Below are 20,144 nucleotides of genomic sequence, written 5' to 3'. Positions count from 1 at the left end.
TTATATGTATTTCATTGTATTTATTGTCTATTTTTTCGGTGTAATTCAATGTATCTCGTTGTATAATGTCTTGTTTTCATTGTATTACAATGTATCCCGCTGTATTCTATGTATTTCATTGTATTCACTGTCTCGCTATATGCCTTCAATGTATTCATATGTTTTTTTTAATTAATATAATTTATGTATTCAGATGTATTATATAATTTCTCTGAAGATTGCTATATTTTTGGGGTATTTTTCGGTTGAGAATGTTTTTTATAACTGGAAATACAAAATTTGTGTGTTGTAATTGAGTTTGTTGAGTTATATTAGGAGTCGATTATGTTAATTGATTTACTTTCCGTTTAAAAACAGTGTAATCCTCTGTTTCACGCCGTGAATACAGTCGAATACAATAATCTTTCCAGCTGTAATCCCATGTTTTATGCCATGAATACAGTCGAATACACTCGAATACAAAAATCCGTCTAGCTGTAATCCCCTGTTTCACGCCTAGAAATGCTATTGTATTCATGAATACAGTAGCTTAAATACATCAAATACATCTTATAACAACAGAAAATGTATCTACAATTCGTAATATAGCAAATGGTATCTATAGATAGCTAATTACCACTAAAAGATAGTGCTTTATGAAAATTTCTCTACAATAAACATGAAGCCATAAACTTTCAAACCAACAACCTTCCGAACTCACAAATTCCATAAACTTCCGAACCCGTAAACTCTATTACATCTAAACCAGCAAACTTCCAAACACATAAACCTCTGAACTCATAACTTTGAAACTCGTAAAGTTTCGAACCTGTAAACTGAAAAATGAAAAAATCAGAACTGAAAATATATATAAAATTCTTTTTGCTAGGGTGCTGTTGGGGTGGGTTGGTGGTGCAGAAAAACGGAAAAACCAGAAAATACAAAATTTTGCCCCTGAGGGGGAGGGGGCGCTGGGGGGTGCTGTAGAAATTTTTTTACAGAAAATTAAAAATCCAAAAAAAAAAAAATGGGGGGGAGGGGGGGTTAGCAGGGTAGGTGGTGACGGAAAAGAAAAATAAACAGAAATCTGAAAAAGAGTTTTTTTGGAGAGAGGGAGTGGGAGAGGTGGGGTAGGGTGTTAGATGTGAGGGTAGGTGGAGTTTTTGGACAATATTTTACTAACTTTTTCTAGGGAAGTCACTTTTCTCCAATTTCAGAAAAATGTGATATCTAAGAAAATATTTGCCAAAGTATTTTGTGCAACCAAACCGTGGAAAATGGGAAAACATTCCCGGAAAATATTTTTCGTCATACCAAACACACCCCAAGTTAAACACTTTCCTAATTAGTAGCTAATACTTTATTTAAATATTCCTTGCATAGCATCATTTGGGGATGTAGCTCAAATGGTAGAGCGCTCGCTTTGCATGCGAGAGGCACGGGGTTCGATCCCCCGCATCTCCATACTTCTTGTTCCTGCATTTTTGGTTTTCTCTTTTAATTATTTTTCCTTATCGCTTCTCCTCTCGAAGCAAAGTCATCTTTACTCCAACTCTCCCTCGCTTTATTTTGCCAATTTTATGAATTTCGCCGAAGTTGTCAATGGCGTTTGTAGTTCCTCTCTGCAACCTTGCTCCTGATTTAACCGTCTCGAAACTCTGCTTAGGTTAAACTCTTTGCTTCATCCATGTCTTTAGTTTGTACAAAGCTGGAGAATACTGTCCTTTTTGACGCCTTGTTTATTCTCACAGGAACCATGACTTTCGGCGAGCAAAACACTTTGGCCGAATCATTTCAAATCCTCGACAAAGCCTTCAACTCCGGAATCAACTTCTTCGACTCTGCTGAAATGTAATCCTCAAACCTTACGTCTCTCTGCTCAATTTTATGCTAACACCTCAACTGTGGATTTAGTACTCCTGTTATGTAAGTTTCAAAAAGAAAAACCGGTTTTAAAATCGAATAAAGAATGAGGATTAATGTAACTTCGACTAATTTAGGATTGAAGCTTAATTGATTGATAGAATATGTTGATATTAAATTGCATTTGTTTATTCTTTTTAAAGTCTATGAAAACCAGGTATCCAGTACCTCAGCGTTCAGAAACTCATGGCAGAAGTGAGGAGTATTTTGGGCGTTGGTTTAGAGAAAGAAAAGTCCCTCGCGATAGTGTTGTTCTCGCCACTAAGGTCTTCAATATTCAGCTCTTCTTTATTTCCCTCTGCATTTCATCCAATAGATTAAAATATTGTATGAAAGATATATAACCGTGTTAGAAGATTGAATTTTCAGTTTAAGCGTTGCATGTTTAAATGTACTGTGTGTGATGTGTAGGGCTAGTTAGGAGAGTTTAGGCTGAATAGGCTAGATTTTCCAAAATATGTCTGGTCTTTGTGGTACTAAAATGTGACAGAAGAGTTGATTATGTAAGCAATTAGCAATTATTTCCTATGCCTAGCTGTCCATGAGGCAGGATTGAAAGCTTTGTTGCCATTAGAAACAAACTGCATTATGAGATGCATTCATGCTTGTTCTGGAGTCATAAGGAGTAAATTTGTAGTTATCTGTTAAAGTATCTCTTTTTTCGTCTTTAATTTCTTAATAATGTAAGTGCTTTATTTCTTTCTAACATGTGGTTAGTGGTATTTTTCCTTTTCTTTGTTCGGGGATCTTATTGCAACTGCACTAGCATTTTGATATTTTTGCACAACTATATTGGTACAGGTCAGTGGACCATCTGGACAGATGTCTTGGATCCGAAATGGACCAGAAAGCTTGGACGCTCAGAACATAACTGAGGCTATTGATAATAGGTTGAGTAAATCCTTGTTTGTTGTTTTGTTACCATTACATTGTCCATTCAGTTTTTGACTGCATCAGAATATCAGATGATTTTTGACAATTAATCTTTCTTCTGGAGATGACCTCTATCTGCTATGATTTGTATTTTTGTACTGCTTCTGATGTGGTACCTTATTGAATTGATGCAGCCTGTTGCGTGTAAAGACTGACTACATCGACTTGTATCAAATTCACTGGCCTGATCGGTTTGTGGATAAATCCTACTGTACATTTTTTGGCTTGTTTTCTCACATATGTAAATGCTCAAAAATTTTGATTTTTGAACAGATATCTTAAGACATTAGCTTCTTCCCCTGTCAACATCCAATTTGATGTTCACCATTTTAAACTTTCTGGCAGCTATGTTCCTATGTTTGGAGAAACTGACTATGACCCGCTTCGGAATTATGCATCAATCAGTTTTGAGGAACAACTTGATGCTTTAGAAAGAGCTGTTGATGCTGGTAAGGTCAGTCATGATGGCAAAGATGCTACCTTCACAAACTACTTTTCCTCATGAAGGCCGAGATGTTAACTTCATAAATTTGATCATTATTTTCTATTGGTTGTTCAAAATATTCTCCTTAGATCAGATACATTGGCCTTAGCAATGAAACACCATATGGTATTATGAAGTTCCAACAAGTTGCCAAAAGTAGAGCTGGGAATCTTCAAATAGTGTCTGTTCAGGTGTTGTATTGCTCAATCCTGTATAATGTAGACTTCTTTGTCCTTGCCTCCGTCAAATATTTGTTCATCACTAATATAAGATAACACTTGATTCGGCTTCTTTTTTTCCAGAACGCATACAACTTGCTATGTCGAGATTTTGATTTAGCTATGGCTGAATGCTGTCACAATGAGAGGTAATCCTTTCTTGTATGGATAAATTTGGGGTAGTAATTCTATATGATTACGTGGTGTTGCTTTTTGTACTAGAACATCCATTTGTGCAAATGATGCATCTAAGAGTGGGAATAAGTGCAGTCTTGATTGTTGTCCTAGAAACACATTATACTAATAATGGGGTTGAGATATATATTATGGATGTACAATGGAAAATACCTGAGACAATGGAGGGTGTGATGCATAGCTGGGCATGTAGGAGAAGGAGAAGATCATATAGAGCATCGATATAGCCTCACTAGCACTTATGTGGATTCTTTGGAGGGAAAGGAGGATAAGAGCATCCAAAGGGGTATAATATGATTTTGTACAGATTAGGGCATCTCTTTTGTTCTCGATTATTTTTGGTGCACCTCTGATTGTGTAGATGATTGGGTGTCTTGTTATAGAGAACCATATTTCTGTGTAGGTTCTCAACCTATGGTATACTACTTGCGTATGGGGTTTCTTTCCCCAAACATCAATGAAATATTATCTTATCAATAAAAATCATACTAGTCAGATTTGCACAGGCTTCTATGCACTCTTATCGCGTGTAGGATGCATGATGAAGAGTGAGGATGCATTGGGAACCTTCTAGGATACTGTTTGCAGAACATGGATGACTCTAATAAGGGGATATTGGTCCTAAATTTTCTGACAAGATCAGGAAACAAAAAGGCATGTGTCAGAAAAGCACATTGTTTATCAATTGATTCCAACAATCTTCTTCTAACTTTCGGACTGTTCGATCATCTAGTAACTCCTGTATTACAATTTAAGCTGCAACCATATTAGCACTGTTTAACATTCTTTACGGCTACACTAAAAGCTTTCTATTTTATATCCTGTTATCTCATTTTTGTTAGTGATACTGGTATATCATTGTGTCTAGTTGTCTTTCCTGCAAAGGCATCATTAGTTTGTACTACATGATTACTGTCACAGGAGCTAACTTGACTTGTTTCCGTTATCTTTGTGGCCAGTTTGACCATGATATGTTTTGCTACTTTTCATCGCTGTTTGATCTTAGCATATTTATAAAAGAGATTTTCATGTACCCTGTTCTGAGAATCAATTTTAGAAGAAAATGAACATGCTCTTTAGGATTTGAACCTATGGATCTTCTAGGGAATGACAAAAAGGATATAGCTGGTAGAATCTCTCTTCAGTCTAGCTGCTTTCTGCTATAACAACCTGCCTATTGTCAACTTAATGGGAAAAAAGTTGTTGTGAACTTACTGACAAAGATGAGGTTCATCTGTTAAGTTGAAATATTTGCGGAATTGACTGTTGCTGACATCTTTGCTTACCTATTGCTGAATGTCTCTAGGATAAGCTTGTTGGCATACAGCCCGCTGGCCATGGGCATACTTTCTGGAAAGTACTTCGCCGAAGATGGAGGTCCATCTGATGCTCGTTTAAATCTGTTTAAAGGTCAAATCAATTGCCAGTTTCATTGGAATATTTAACTAATGCCTGTAGATTTTCTCACTATACTAATCCCAAACCTCTGATAGGGAGGTATAAGGAAGGGGAGTCCAGATACAACCTGTCAAACTCTAATGCCTTATATGCCGCCAAAGTAAGGGATTCTTCTTTCTAAAGCTGTCTTATAATTTTGCAAAACTCAAATATATACTGGTCAGTAAATACACAACTTTTGGTGCCCAAGGGTATGGTCTAGTGGTCAATGAAGTTGGTTGAGAACCATGAGGTCTCAGCTTCAAATTCCAGCAGAGGCAAAGAACACTTGATGATCTCCTGACCGAGCCTTGGTGGATAGAGTTACCCGGTACCTATGCTGGTGGAGGTAGCAAGTACCCCGTGGAATTAGTCGAGGTGCAGGAAATCTGACCCGGACATCACTGTTATTAAAATAAAACACAACATTTGGTACAGAAAGACCACTGTTTCTGTACAAAAATGATGCAACACTTAATATGCGTGTGTGTGAGATCTAATATCTGTTTGTTCATTTTCTGCTTGACAGTAGAACCCAAACTTCTATAGGGGGGTGGGGGGGGGGTGGGGGGGAAGAGGATGCTCTTCTGCAATAAACAGATTTTCTCATGGTTCTGATATAGTTTCACTATGTAGTTGGATACCTTTTATCTTTAAGACTGTAAAACATGTCCTCTTATGTCTGTTCCTATAGTGTCCTATTGTCTTCACTAAAATATTTTAGTTTTTCTTAGTTTTATGCGACACACAAATGAATTTTACCTTTGTGATGAATTTTGCTCATTTTGCAGTCATACCTAGAGATTGCAGACAGATATGGTATTCATCCAGTTTCTCTTGCAATTGGTATGACCAATCTTCCTCCGAATTCCCTATTCTAGTTTAAGTCATCTACTAATCACAGATTAGCCTTTATGGCTATTTCTTAATAGGCTAAACTGACATTATTATGCATGTGAATAGGTAACTTGCTTGTGCTGTTGAGTTTAATTTCAGATTTAAGATTTGTCATTTAGTGACCAAAACATATATTTCGTTTGGTTTTGAATTATTTGGCCAGCCTTTGTTATGAGACACCCTCTTGTGGCTAGTGTTGTCTTTGGAGCAACAAAAGTTTGGCAGCTCGAAGAGGTTCTTGATGCGTGCAAGGTCAACCTCACTCCTGAGATAATTACTGAGATTAACAAGGTTCACTCGAGGTTTCCAAGCCCTTGTCCTTGAAAAGTATTGATCTATACCCACAATCACCACAAAGTCCCTGCTCTGAAGAGGCAATTTAAAATACACTGCTTGAAAAGATTTTAGCTAGAACATTTGGACTTTATCATTAACTGATGGAGGTCTATCAAATGTGTGAAAGTGACAACCACATGTGAAAACAACCAAGAATCTGGGCTGTCGATTGGTGCTTTGTATCTATCTAGCATGAAAAGAAAAAAAGAAAAAGATAGGAATGTGGGAGTATTAATTGTTTATTTTCCTTTTTGAGAATTAATTGTTTCTTATTGTAGAATTCAACACGGCAAGTCGGCAACCAACGCTGTTAAGTAGTCACTTAGGCCGCATTGCCGGATGTTACTTCTTTTTGCAACAAGAATATGTTTATTTTCTCCAATGACTTTTCAAGGGTAGTAGGAGAAAATACAAATGCCTTGGGACACTTAAAAGGATTCATAGTAACTGCATTGTACAGTATTTATTTGTTGATGACTTCTGTAAGGAGGACTTGGGATCTGATGAGAAGGAATGCATGTGTTAACAGGGTAAGAAACAAACGTAGATAAATCAAATTAGTTGGTCCAAACGAGATTAGAAAAAAGGTGGACAAGTTATCATGATGCACTAAACATTCCAAGTCTTGTGGAATATTATCGGGTAAATTGTCCCAAGGAGAAAGTTTAATCTGATTATTGTAATATGTTATTTCCTCCGGTCCACTTTAAGTGATCTTTTGGTTGTTTTCACACAGATTAAAGAATTCACCTTTTAACATTAATTAACAGTTTACCATATTAACCTTAATTTGTTCAATGGGAATACAACAAATACTCATAGGTTCTTTACTTCAAGGACAACTTTGGAAAAAAGAAGTTAATTCTTTCTAGATATTTGAAAAAATTAAATATTGTGGACCACAAAAAAAGGTCAAAAATCACTTAAAGTGGACCGGAGGGAATAATAGATTTATTTTAAACTTGTATTTTTCGAATAATTAATTTGTTACCATTTTCTTTTGATATGAAATATCGACATAGGTACACGTTTCAAAAGGAATGAACGAATTTGAGGTACGAAAAAAAAATATTATTTATTTAATTTTCATGTGTGAAGTCAATTGATATTTAGACATTTATATAAGTGTAAGGAGAAGTTCCTTTTTCATAATGCTTTCCCACAACAAAAGAATACATAAGTTTATCACTTAATCATGGTTAATTAATTTTTTTAATCTCAATTTAGTACTTCACTTAGCCATAATAAGTAAACATGATTTAAGCATACACATAGTTGTGTAGATTTTTCCAGGGTTTCTTTGATTTTATTTTAGTTTTGAAGTCTAGAAGGAAATATGATTTAAGTTGATTTCAATGCTTCAAATTATAGACTTCCAAGTCTAAAATTTGACCAAGCAGATATTTGGTTGACTAATCTTTCTTCCTCTCCACATTCATTTTTTCCCAAATCAAACAACATAAAGGTAAAAAATTTATGATTCAACATCATCTTCATCACCATTTTTTGCACTTCTCTCAACAAAAAAAAAAAAGAAAAATAATTTCAAAAATATTAAACATTATTCCCATGCCCAACTTTGAAAAGTGAGTTAGTGTTGTATGGGTCAAAATCTGACCATACGCAGATTAGCGCTAAAAGGAATGGCAAGGGGTCGACTAAACCGTGGTCGTATCTACAAGGCGTAATAACGACGAGTATCTCGGCCGCTGCCAAGATCGAACCATCAGAAAGCTTGTACAGCAATGTATATGCCGTGATACTTAAGGGGCGCGACGTAAAGTACAATCAAGGGATTGGAATATTCTGGCTAAGGACCATTGGACAAAAGGGAATACTGATAATATATATAGAAGGTAAGAGGACAGAAAAAAGGGCTCCCTCCTTCAAGAAAAAGAGACAAAAGAACCAGAGAGGATCTCGAAGGAAAAACGAGCGAAGGTCTAGATCTTGGTTACAGATCTTTGTAATCATCATTGTCAAATCAATAAAGATAGATCCCGTAGCTATCAATGGCGTTCTTTCTATTTCTTCTTTGTTCCTATATTACGGAACAATATCTCAAGAATGTAAGCCTATCATTTACGTTTGATATCTTTTATAATCTTAAAAAGGTTATAAGCCTGATTGCATTTCTGTTTTCATATATAACGTGCTTTGATCTAGAGTTAATTATCCTTGGCTAGGATTCACCCTCTATTTTCTCATTAATTAGTTTAACAAAAAGTTTAACACTCTTTTGTCAAATAATTTGACGCCGCCTGTGGGACTTCTTAGCCAAAATTTTAGTTTTCTCTAAATCTAAAGCCAACCAGAGTTTCGCTTCTCGATGGCCACAGCCCCACCCTCTGTGTAAATACCAACTTGAGAAAATTGTAGGCAAGCTTTTGAAATAACCAAACCAATCAGGGTCAGATCTTTACATGAAAACGAAATTATGTCCAATATCTATACAAAACCCACGCCTCGTCGGTAACGACGGGCTTGGCACGTCATATACGTATTCAAAGTGTGATCACGGTCGCTACGCACTTAGCGCGACCACAATTCTAACTGCCGTATACACGTTACGCGTCGATCTGTATTTCCACCTCCTAGGAAGGGATGATAGCCTATTGTGTGATTCTTTGAAATAACTGGCGTATCCTGCCTTATTTTTGTACCCGTATGCGCTATGTGATTTATGTACAGAATAGTATGACATGTTTCCCTTCTTCATTGCGCGCATCGGACGGGATCGGATCGGTACCCAAACTCGAGATTCCAACGGGCAAGGTAAGTTCAGCCGACGAGAATCCTAGAGGCGACTAACGACGAAGCCAAACACAGGGCTACCAAATCTGTAACCGCCATTTGGATACGGGACGAAGCAAGTAGCCCTGCAGCGCCCTTCCCCCTCTCACCGACTTACCAGGCCAAGGTAACAGGAAATTTCGTTTGGGTTTAACGTGTCATATTTTCTCTCTAGCATTCTCACAGGTTCGCGGACAAGGAACAAATGCCACCGAACACACAAGGAAACCGCATCGTCTCGCAGGCAGTGACCGAGCAAAACCCTCCGCGCCGAGCCATACTACAAATGACAAACGACTCAGGACAGGCCAACATCAGTAAGAAACAATCTCCATAACCTGGGACTGAGCAATAAGTCCATGGAACGTATAATCTCCCCAACACAGGCAGAACATGAACTCGAAAAGCTTGCACGTATGTTCGCCATGACAATCCTACGCCAATTCAGCCAACTAAATATTACGAATCACGACTGAGCGTCATTTGAATTGATAAAGCCCGAAGGTGCCCGACAGCCCAAGCGATAAGTTCATCGCCCATCCCGTCAACGACCTCTCCAGGCCGAGCAATGAAGGGACTAGATAAAATGAGACTCCACCGACGCATACGAACTATGCAACGACTCACAAACTCCAATGAAAGCGAAATTAAACAAACCGGGACTCACCCCGACGCACGCATAAACAATACAGCAACGAGTAATGTTCTCCAATATAAGTAATGAAATAGACAAATCTCATCGCCAAGTGAAAGTGAAATTTGACCTTGCTCGAACTCACAACGGGTTACGATTTCGACCTCGCTCGAATTCACACCCTTATGGCCCCCGGCCATCTCTAAGTGTAAGTGAAGTTCGACCTCGTTCGAACTCACAACGGGTTACGATTCGACCTCGCTCGAATTCACACCCTTACGGCCCCCGGCCATCGCCAAGTAAAAGTGAAATTCGACCTCGCTCGAATTCACACCCTTACGGTCCCCGACCATCACCAAGTGAAAGTGAAGTTCGACCTCGTTCAAACTCACAACGGGTTACCATTTCAACCTCGCACGAATTCACACCCTTACGGCCCCCGGCCATCGCCAAGTAAAAGTGAAATTCGACCTCGCTCGAACTCACAACGGGTTACGATTTTGACCTCGCTCAAATTCACACCCTTACGTCCCCTGTCCATCGCTAAACGGAAGTAATATACAAATTTACAAGTCAAATCTAACTTCGAATTAACAAGTCAAAACTAACTTCGCCCAAGTGGGCAAGTCTAACTCCGACCCCGCTCAAATCAAGCGAAATAGAATCGCATTCGAGTTCCCAATTGAAAATCAGGGACTCATCACGGGGAAATCCGAAGATTTCTTTCAAAAAAAAAGGGGGGTCAAAAGATATGTAACCAAAGGCAAAGCGGCTATTTTATTCAAAATATGTACATGCGCAACTGTTGATACCCAATTTTTCCCTCATATTTTAAATATATATACATATACTTTCAAAATAGTGCATATGCATCATCATTTGATTTATAAGCATACATAAATATATTTTTTTCATAATTTTTAAAGGCTTTAAACCAATTTATTCTTGCATTTTGTTATATATAAATATCCAATAATTATCCTTCAAATTATTTTTTGATGATTTAATCATCTAAATTTATCATTTATACTCACATAATATTTAAATATTTTTTAGTGCACTTATATAATTACATTTGTATTTTAAAGGCTAAATTGCACATCTTTGCAATAATAGCCCATATTAATGTATAATTATATTATTTATGCAGGAAATGACCTTTTTATATTTTTATAATGTTGAGTAATTATTTTTAATTATTTTAGTGCACAAATAATATTTTTTTATTTATTAATTACTTTTATAAATTATTTATTTATTAAAACATTGGGTTAAAAACTAGCCTAATTCTAAACCTATTTTCGGACCTAAACTACCCAATACACCAGCCCAGTAATACCTGAGCCCAAACCAAATAACCCTTCAGCCCAACTAACCAATTAATCCGATCCAGAACCCCGACTAATCATGGCCGTTGATCTCTGAGATCAACGGCCCATATTATTCCTACCCTTTTAATTATACCCAAACCCCTAACCCTAATTCATTCCCTCCAAACCCGCCGCCTCTCTATTCTCTCCCCCTCTGAAGAACCCTAACCCGCCGCCTCTCTCAACCTCTCCAAATCCTGCCCTACAATGGAAAAACCGTTAATTTACTTGCCTTATTGATCTCCTCCCACTATTGGGTACTCGTTTGTGGTGTTACCTAGTTGCTTGCCTAACATGGCAAGCAAATCTCATCAAAATCGAACCAAATCGGTTCAAATCCTTGATTTCTCTGATTATTCTTTCTATGTTCATCATGTATTCTTTGTAAGTACGGATATTTTCTATATCTGTTGATGATTCTTACCTACCCTAAATTAGGGTTTTTAGATCCCTTTTAATCGAACCAAAACAGGTTAGATTCTCTGATTTTAAGTGATATTCCGTCTATGTTCATCTTATTCTGTGTGGTGTTTGATTTTATTCTGTCGATTTTACACTTTCCCCAAAATTAGGGTTTGAGACTTTTCCCTTTTCCTTACTGATTCTGATTGCATGTAATGAATCTTTCCCTTTCTCGTGTTCGATTGATGATTTTCCTTATTTGGATGTTAATTTCTACCACTATATACTTTCGGAATTCAATATAGCTTCACTAAATTTAAAGCTTTACTCTGATTTGCATTCTATATTCTGATTTTGGCCGGTTGGAAGCCAAGGCCAATTAGTTCGGGGATCTTGTTACTTAGAATATTGTGGACTTTTGTTATTTTGTGCATCTTCGCTTAACTGGTGAGTCACTTGACTTCTGCAATTTCATTCTTACATGTTTATGATTTGCATCTGTTCTTACTTTTGAATCTATGGTTCAATACGCTTCTGAGTTATATTATGTATTGTTCTATCAACTTTACATGTTTTATCCTCTTTAATACTTAACCACTCCTAATGCTACCAATTCTAAAGTTATCTATTCCTAGCCTGGTTAATATGGAATTTCTTGAGGTTTATTCAGTTAGCGTGTTAAACTCTTGAATGCCCATGAACATGTTTACTCACTTGTTCTGAATCCCTGCGGTGGATGCCTCACATTTGTGTTAGCATGTGTTAAGACCTTCATTCTTAGTCATAATTTACCTCCCTGCTGTTGTGTCATTCAACACGACCATTCGACCACATACCCCCTTCTAGTGTTTGCTTGTGATTTGGAACAATTGTCTCATCATGTTTGAATCAGTACTTTGAGATATTAGGCTAAATCTTTGATACGAACTGGACCATCTTTTGTTAATTAGACCACTATAACAATGTTTGAATGCCTATGCCTGCTGCTTGACATGATCTTACCTTCTATTCTGAGTAATAGTTTGTATATGTGTCTTAATTTGTGATTGTAATCTCACCCCTTGCTGACATGATACCCTACTCTTTCTATGATTGTTTGACTCATCACAATGCTGTCCTGTTTCCTTAGTAATAACATTAGGTTGTGTACTTGGCATGATTCAACCATATTTTAACATGTCTTGCATCTGTGTATAACAACCTCAGTCAATCCTGTAAACATGTTCTTTCTCAACTTTTCTTTTAGCATGTGACTGCTTCTGTGCTAAGACTTGAACCTGTTTCTCAGTTTACATTAAGCTTGTTCTTTTTAGTTATGTGATTTAATCAACTGTCTGCTTGGTTTGCTCAATTTGGTTGTGTCTGTTTAAACCCTTCAATTCCTGGTTTCTCAATTTTGGTCCTTTCTTTCACTTGTCAACTAAGTTCTTTGAATCTCATTCTTAGCCTGCTGAAAGCCAAGGCTACTTAGGTTCTGTCCTTTAACCTCCCTAGTGTGAGCACTACTCAGGGTTCATCCGAAACCCTTGTGAACTCTAACACACTAGGGCTTGGTTCCTAGTTTCTCCTTTGAATTGTCCTTGCTAACCTCGCTAGTGTGAGCATTGCCATGGGTTCTTGAAGTCCTTGGGAACTCTGACACACTAGGATCTTGGTTCTATATGCTCAACTCTGTTTTAAGACCACTGGGGGAATCCCTCAAGTCCTGGCTGCCTTATGTCCATGAACATGTAATTTTGGGGGTTGTTGTGAACTGTGAGAATGAAGGCCTGGCTTGGCCAGGTGTACCTTTGAGCCTGCTGTAGGCTCCCTATAGCTATGCTACTTTTTAATTTATTCTATTCATTTTGGGTCTGTAATAATTCTTATAATAACATTTGGGGTATTAGTGAAATTGGGGAAGGGGCTTTTATCTTATACTTGCATTAAAATGGGTAGAAATCCTGCCTATAGATCCATTACTTAGTTAAAATATGCTGTTATGCTCAATCATGTCTAGCTATCATGTGTTAGAAATCATGCCTATAGGTATTTTATCTTTGCTCAAAACGTGTTACTTTCTAGTTATTGTAGAAATCTTGCCTATAGGTATATTGTTATGCTCAGAATGTTCCATTATTATATGTTAGCCATCCTGCCCATAGGTTCTTCATTTGGTTCGAATGTGTTCTACTCCTGCTTGTTAGAAATCATGCCTATAGGATCTAAAAATCAGTTTTAATTATAGAATCATGCCTATAAGATCTAAAACCAGTTTCAATTATAGAATTCATGCCTATAGGATCTGAATCAGTTTAATTAATTGTCCCACTCGTTTCTTTAAGAGTCTTCAACGTTGTGCTAACTATCATCACTAGAAACCATGCCTATATGACTCAATTAACCTATTCTGAACATAATCCTTTGATTACCACTATTAGTTACTGCATACAAATGCCTAGATATCATGCCTATAGGTCTAATCTCTTATACCTGTAATCAGTAGGCAACTTCAGAGATTGTAAACTGCCCGCTCAATAAATCCAGAATCACATAGAGATCCTGCCTATAGGTTTCTGCAACTTCAACTTGTTAAAATCTGCAACTGTCTTTGTTAATCAGGTTTTGCGTGCGTTTGTTGTCTAAGTGCGGAGGCCAACTTGAGCCCTTATTTGCTTATAAGTGAAAGTTCAAAATATTTTGTATGTCGCCTAGTATTTTTTCATTTTGAGCAGCCTAAGTTAAAGTCTAGAACCACCCTGAGATAGAGGTCCAAATGCCTCCTGAACCATAGGCATGGGGCGGGTAGTGCACGCGTAGGGTACGACTTAGAATTGACTAGTGCGCTTTAGGTAAACAACTTAAAGATAGTAATCGGGTATCAGGAGATGATAGTCTATGCCCGCTGAATAATATTAGTAACATCCCACCTTGAGGGAGTTACGAAGTATTATTTATGTTGCACGGGGTGATCCTTTAGGCTAAAAAACTTAGGACCCCCCCCCCCAATCTTTGTTTTAAAATCAATCATTTTATTTATTTGTCCTTCCACTTAGACTAATTCATATAATTCAAGTTCGGCCGGGACCCACCGTTGTGGACCTCGAGGAGTGCCTAACACCTTCTCCTCAAGGTAATTTGAGCCTTTACCCGATCTTTGTTGACGCAACTAGTTAATCCAGAGTTATCTGCAAATAGGTGCCCTAACGCACCTTAATCCGTTAGGTGGCGACTCTCTCTTTTAAAACCTTTCCTTAAAAGAGTTGTCAATGTCGAAACCCGATTTCGCGAGAAAAAGGGGCGCGACAGCATGGCGACTCTGCTGGGGATATTTTTAGCCTCTTACCATTGGGAACTTGGTCTACATGAATTAGTCTCTCCCGATAAGCATGTCTTTGTTATTTTGCTGTTACTTAAATATCCCGCTCCCATTTTCCCTTTTTATTGCTACATGCACATCCTCTTCCCTATTTCCCTTTTATATGAACTCATATGCAACTCTTCGCTTAATTTGATTACAACGTGCGTTTCCCCTTATTTCCTAATCATGTTCACTTGCTCCAAACTTTTAATTTTGCTATATCATGTCTCTCCCCAAATCCTTACCCCTTTATTTGCTTTATTACAATTCTTTCATTACGCGAACTAACTTCTTCCTTGTTTTTCTTTCTTTTATGTTTTTATGTTAATTTAATACTGCATTTACTGCTTTCATCATGCAAAATACTTGACAACGTGTTGTTTTATCTTTGCATAAAGCATGCTCCATCATACTCCACTCGTGCGTAATTAATGCCATAACGACACTTGATGAGTGTCCGCGCTCTTCCTAAATCACCCTTTAAATTTGGAAAGGCTTATTTGTGGTAAAACTAGTCGATCAGCGATGCAATCGACGGTTCCATTCGTTTTCCTCTCAAGTTGTCCGCTTGAGGGTACCAGTCGAGACTCTTATAGAAACCCCACTCTGATGTTAACTGTGCATGCATCATGTCTAAACCTAGTACGGGTTAAAATGCTGTCCGCGTAACAACTCGCTAAGACAAGCCTTATCCAAAGTCCGCTGGGATTTCCATGATCCCAATGGGCACAATCATGATATGTGCATTATTTGGAGAAAACGTGCCGATATGCTAATCATTAATGTGTAAATAGTCGAATTTGGAGGGGAAAAGGGCTAACTTTATCTGTTTTGTAGAAATGAGGCATGAAGTCCCCAAGGTTCGGCATGGTTCGAAGTATCCCACCTTTGTTACTGGATTGGTGGGAAAATCTCTCGCCAAGCGACAAAAACCATGTGAAAAGAGTTCTTGGGAATTTACCTTCTTTGCTAGACCTTAAGCCAAATAATGTACTGATCGAGGTCGCTATTATGTTCTGGGATGAAAAGAGGGATGTTTTCCATTTTGGTGATATATCCCCTTCTAGAGGAAATAGGGGGCTTTGCTGGACTTCCCTGGGATAGCCTGGTATATTGGTACCGGAAAATTGCATTTCTCGAGGGTTTCTGAAAATGATGGGTTTTAGAAGGAATGATGAGTTAGTCTGCCTGAAGAAGTCTTATATACCCTTCAACTTCCTTTATGAATGTTATGGGCACAAACAGATCCTACCGCCTTTAACATGACGAGTTTGCCATTACTTCTTTGGGTTAGACCCACCGCCGGGTTTTTGTGTTCATCATTTGTTTTCTGGGGATGCTGGTATTCCTAATGCAAGGAGAAAGGATTCACACTCGCTTAGCTATGGTTACCAAGACTCTAATGGAAGGAATTGAGGGAAGACCTACACTATTGTCCCAATGATCGTAGCAGAGATATACCGAGCTTTGGACCGCTGCAAGAAAGGATATAGGCATTTTGAGCGTTGTAATTTGCTACTACAAATATGGCTGTTAGAACATCTTCAAAGGGGACAATACCGGCAAGAATTTCCACGGCGACCATGGAATGACCATATAGCTTTTCACCACCCGAAAAGAATGACTTTTATCCCGGACAGGTTCGCACAACCAGGAAACGCTGTGGGCTGGGTACACTTCTTTAGCAATTTGACTGACGACAAGGTCCATGGGATGTTCGAATGGTTCCCTACTAGCGAATTCATCATCAGGTCAAGAGATGTTCCTCATCTAGTGCTAATCGGTTTAAGGGGTATCTATCCTTATGCTCCTATAAGAGTCATGAGGCAAGCTGGGAGGAAACAAGTCATACCCCGAGTTTTCAAGATGGATCACTACAAAGCAGATTTCCAAGGTGATGTTATTCCATTCAAGTACGAGGCACAACACATGTGGCATCTGAAAATCATTGTAGAAAAGGATACCATCGAGCCAGATCGGTACCATGCCGGCCATGTGTATTTCTACCCATCATGGTTGGTCGATGACATAGCAGGAGAAGTCAAGCCAAGGATTGATTTGGGAAATAGGGTCATAGACGACGCTGCCGAGGCACAAGTCAAATAGAGGAGGTTAAGCAAAAGGATTTTTGAATCTGAGGCCAGACATTTGGAACAACACAAAGCAGACATGGAAGCAATCAATGAATGGAGAGGCATCGCTACTAAATCAACAGAGAGGTTGGAGTATTTAGAGCAGGGTCTGATGGAGCTTGAGGGGAAGATGAGGAAAAGGATTGTGGATTGTCAGAATGCAGAGGGTAATGAAGGAGGACATCTAGCAAGGGCGTATCTGCTGCTGGACATGCGCGACCTGGGGAATCTGATCGATGGAGCTAAGAAGGCCAAGCTTGGAGAAGGTCCCTCTGGGACCGAGTAGATTAGAATTAATATTTACTTGTTTTCTAGACTCGTTTTAGGCTTTGGTTGTAATAAGGCAAATGCCATTAGTGACTCTTTATGATTATTGTCGTTTTAGTAGAGATTTGGTCTATTTATCACATTAATGAAATGACGTAATTATCAGCATTGAATTTCTCCAAATCTATATGTCGCTAGGCCTACCTCGGGCACAATGAGGTCCCCCAAACTAGGACGCGAATTTATAATATTGGTGTTTAAATACTGCAAATGTCCTTTCAAAACTCCCTACTTACTTGTTTACCTTTTGCTTTTTTTTCTTTATTTATTCTCATCCCCTAAGGTTGGTTCGTGCATACTGGCATCATCAACATATCATACAAGATCTAGAGGTCCTCCACCTCCTCCTCCTCCAAGCGATCCAAAGGAAAAGCCAGAATGGATGATATAAGCAATATCAGGAAAGACAATGTTACGCATGAAGAGAATATCGTCAGATGGTCGAAGCACTCCATCACAGAATGACTTGGTTTTACGGTTGGAACAAAAGATATTGGAGTTACAAGGGGAACTCGAGCAGGTCCGTAACTTGGCAAACCTCTCCCTCACCTTGAACGTCCCCTACGTCAACCAACAAAACACCAAAAACCCAACACCTACCCAAAATACACCAAGCCAGCATCCACAGAATCCTCCCGCACCCCATCAATACGCCACGCCTCCCCAAAATCCTAATCCTCCACCGGTACCAACTCCTCATCAACACCAACATCATCCAATCCAATACCCACAAACCACTACCTACCATACTCCTCAAAAAACACCACAGCCTACCCCTGATCCACAAAACTCGACCAATGATCACCACTACACCCAAATCCCTAGAGTCCATCGAAGTAACCCCATATACGTGGAAACCCTACCCCACACTCCACAACAAACCTTATACATACCAGAACGAGAAGGACCTACTCATCAAGAATATGGCGGAGGAACTTAAGAATCTTACAAGTCGAGTCCAAGGCGTTGAAGGGGGTAAAGGCATTGAGGGTTTGAACTATGAAGATTTGTGTATTCAGCCGGACGTAGAATTGCCGGAGGGTTACAAACCTCCCAAGTTTGAAATGTTTGACGGAACAAGTGACCCGAAGGTGCATCTAAGGATATACTGTGACAAGCTCGTAGGAGTGGGTAAAGATGAAAGAATCCGCATGAAGTTATTCATGAGGAGCCTCACCGGGGATGCCCTATCTTGGTATATCAGTCAAAATCCAAAGAAGTGGATTAACTGGGTAAGCATGGCTCAGATTTCATGGATCGGTTCAGGTTCAACACAGAGAATGCACCAGATGTCTTCTGTATCCAGAATCTCAAGAAAAAGCCAACAGAGACTTTTCGCGAGTATGCTACTCGGTGGAGATAGGAAGCTGCGAAAGTAAGGCCGGCATTGGAAGAAGAGCAAATGAACAAATTCTTTATTCGGGCCCAGGATCCGCAATACTACGAGAGGTTAATAGTTATTGAAAATCATAAATTCTCAAACATATCAAGTTGGGAGAAAGAATAGAAAAAGAAATTAAAAGCGGGATGGTAACCAATTTCACGGCATTACAAGCTACCAACAAGGCCTTGCAGTCAGGAGGCATATCCAAGAAGAAGGAAGTAGGGGCCGCGATGGTAGCCCAAGGCCCGAAATCTTCTGTCACATACCAAACACCTCCACCCACATATCAGCCTTCACCTCGCAGATATACACAACCCGCCACCTACCATACTTACAATACCCAGCCAACATATTACCATTCACCGCCAGCCCGCCAAAACTATCAGAAACCCAGACCAAATTTCGACCGCACGCTGCCCAGACAATACACCCCTATTGTTGAACCCATCGATCAGTTGTATGAAATACTGAAGGCCGCTGGTTATGTCACTCCTATTCTCGTCGTTGCTATGGAAAATTCCTCTCAGTGGGTCAATCCAAACAAAACATGTGCCTACCATTCGGGCATGAAGGGACATACTGTTGATGAATGTCACACCTTGAAGGATAAGATCCAGACGTTGATTGACACCAAGGTTATGCAAGCAAAGGAGGCTGCACCAAATGTCCGCAACAACCCCTTCCTGGATCATAGAGGCGAAGGGGAAAATGTGATAGAAACTGATGAAGAATGGGATCCAAAAGGATCAATCGGGCTCATTCGTGTAGGGTATGAACCTAAAATATCTCCAGGCATTCTCACACCTATTGTGGTGCAGACTCACTCACCAATTGAGGTCAAAGTAGCTACACCAACCCCGTTTGAGGTTGAAATAACAACGCCTTCAGCCACGCCAACTCCGTTAGAGGTGGAAGTGACCACACCCTTCACTGTGACGGTAGCACCCACACCACCCTTTAATTCCAATGCTATACTATGGGACTATGCTGCAGAGGCGAGAAGGAAAGGAAAAGGGAAAATGGAAGAAACAGGTGTCGCACAAGGCATGACCATGACCGGTAGGGTTTACAACCTAAGCATTTGGGAGGAACAAGTAAAGAAGCCGCTTCCAAGCAGCCTATCATTGAAACAGGCCCGGATGATCTTTGGAGAAAGGTGCAAGCAAGAGAATATTTCTGTGGTTGATCATCTGAACAAAACCCCTACTTAGATATCCATTCTATCACTACTACAGAATTCTGAGACACATAGGAATGCATTAATGAAAGTGTTGAACGAAACTTATGTAACCAACAGCATCACCAGTGGAGAGATGGCCAAAATGGTAGGGCAAGTATTGGAGAGCCACAAGATCACTTT

General features: G+C 39.0%; 1 protein-coding gene and 1 non-coding gene across 6 annotated transcripts; both read left to right on the top strand.

The window, feature by feature from the left end:
- The first annotated feature begins 1,370 nt into the window (after nucleotides 1-1,370).
- Nucleotides 1,371-1,443, top strand: TRNAA-UGC. Its single transcript has one exon. It is a non-coding gene; the product is annotated as a tRNA-Ala (tRNA).
- A 62-nt stretch (nucleotides 1,444-1,505) lies between these two features.
- Nucleotides 1,506-6,876, top strand: LOC109207135 (protein tas-like). 5 transcript variants are annotated; one of them, XR_002064973.1, is made up of 13 exons: nucleotides 1,506-1,645; nucleotides 1,731-1,830; nucleotides 2,060-2,168; nucleotides 2,704-2,792; nucleotides 2,970-3,026; nucleotides 3,181-3,289; nucleotides 3,409-3,537; nucleotides 3,622-3,686; nucleotides 5,039-5,142; nucleotides 5,226-5,290; nucleotides 5,381-5,547; nucleotides 5,961-6,015; nucleotides 6,230-6,263. XR_002064973.1 is itself a non-coding variant. In XM_019370020.1 (12 exons), exons 1-12 carry the CDS (start codon nucleotides 1,582-1,584, stop codon nucleotides 6,388-6,390), a joined length of 1,080 nt encoding a protein of 359 aa, XP_019225565.1. In that variant the 5' UTR covers nucleotides 1,506-1,581; the 3' UTR covers nucleotides 6,391-6,876. The 5 variants fall into 5 exon arrangements, 4 of the variants coding, with proteins under 4 accessions (XP_019225565.1, XP_019225564.1, XP_019225567.1 ...); XM_019370020.1 differs by lacking the exon at nucleotides 5,381-5,547 and having other exon boundaries at nucleotides 3,409-3,510; nucleotides 6,230-6,876; XM_019370019.1 differs by lacking the exon at nucleotides 5,381-5,547 and having other exon boundaries at nucleotides 6,230-6,876.
- The last annotated feature ends 13,268 nt before the right edge of the window (nucleotides 6,877-20,144 follow it).

This window comes from Nicotiana attenuata, unplaced genomic scaffold (assembly GCF_001879085.1).
Source record: "Nicotiana attenuata strain UT unplaced genomic scaffold, NIATTr2, whole genome shotgun sequence".
Taxonomy (NCBI): domain Eukaryota; kingdom Viridiplantae; phylum Streptophyta; class Magnoliopsida; order Solanales; family Solanaceae; genus Nicotiana; species Nicotiana attenuata.
Note: the sequence above shows the minus strand (reverse complement) of the source record. Positions and strands in the feature narration are given on the sequence as shown.

What these genes read in the sequence shown, in the direction of transcription:
- LOC109207135 (XM_019370019.1), top strand. Translation starts at nt 1,582, where the DNA reads ATGGCGTTTGTAGTTCCTCTCTGCAACCTTGCTCCTGATTTAACCGTC. An exon ending in CGTCTCGAAACTCTGCTTAG is followed by an intron (nt 1,646 to 1,730) that starts GTTAAACTCTTT and finishes TTATTCTCACAG; the next exon opens with GAACCATGACTTTCGGCGAG. An exon ending in TCGTTTAAATCTGTTTAAAG is followed by an intron (nt 5,143 to 5,225) that starts GTCAAATCAATT and finishes AACCTCTGATAG; the next exon opens with GGAGGTATAAGGAAGGGGAG.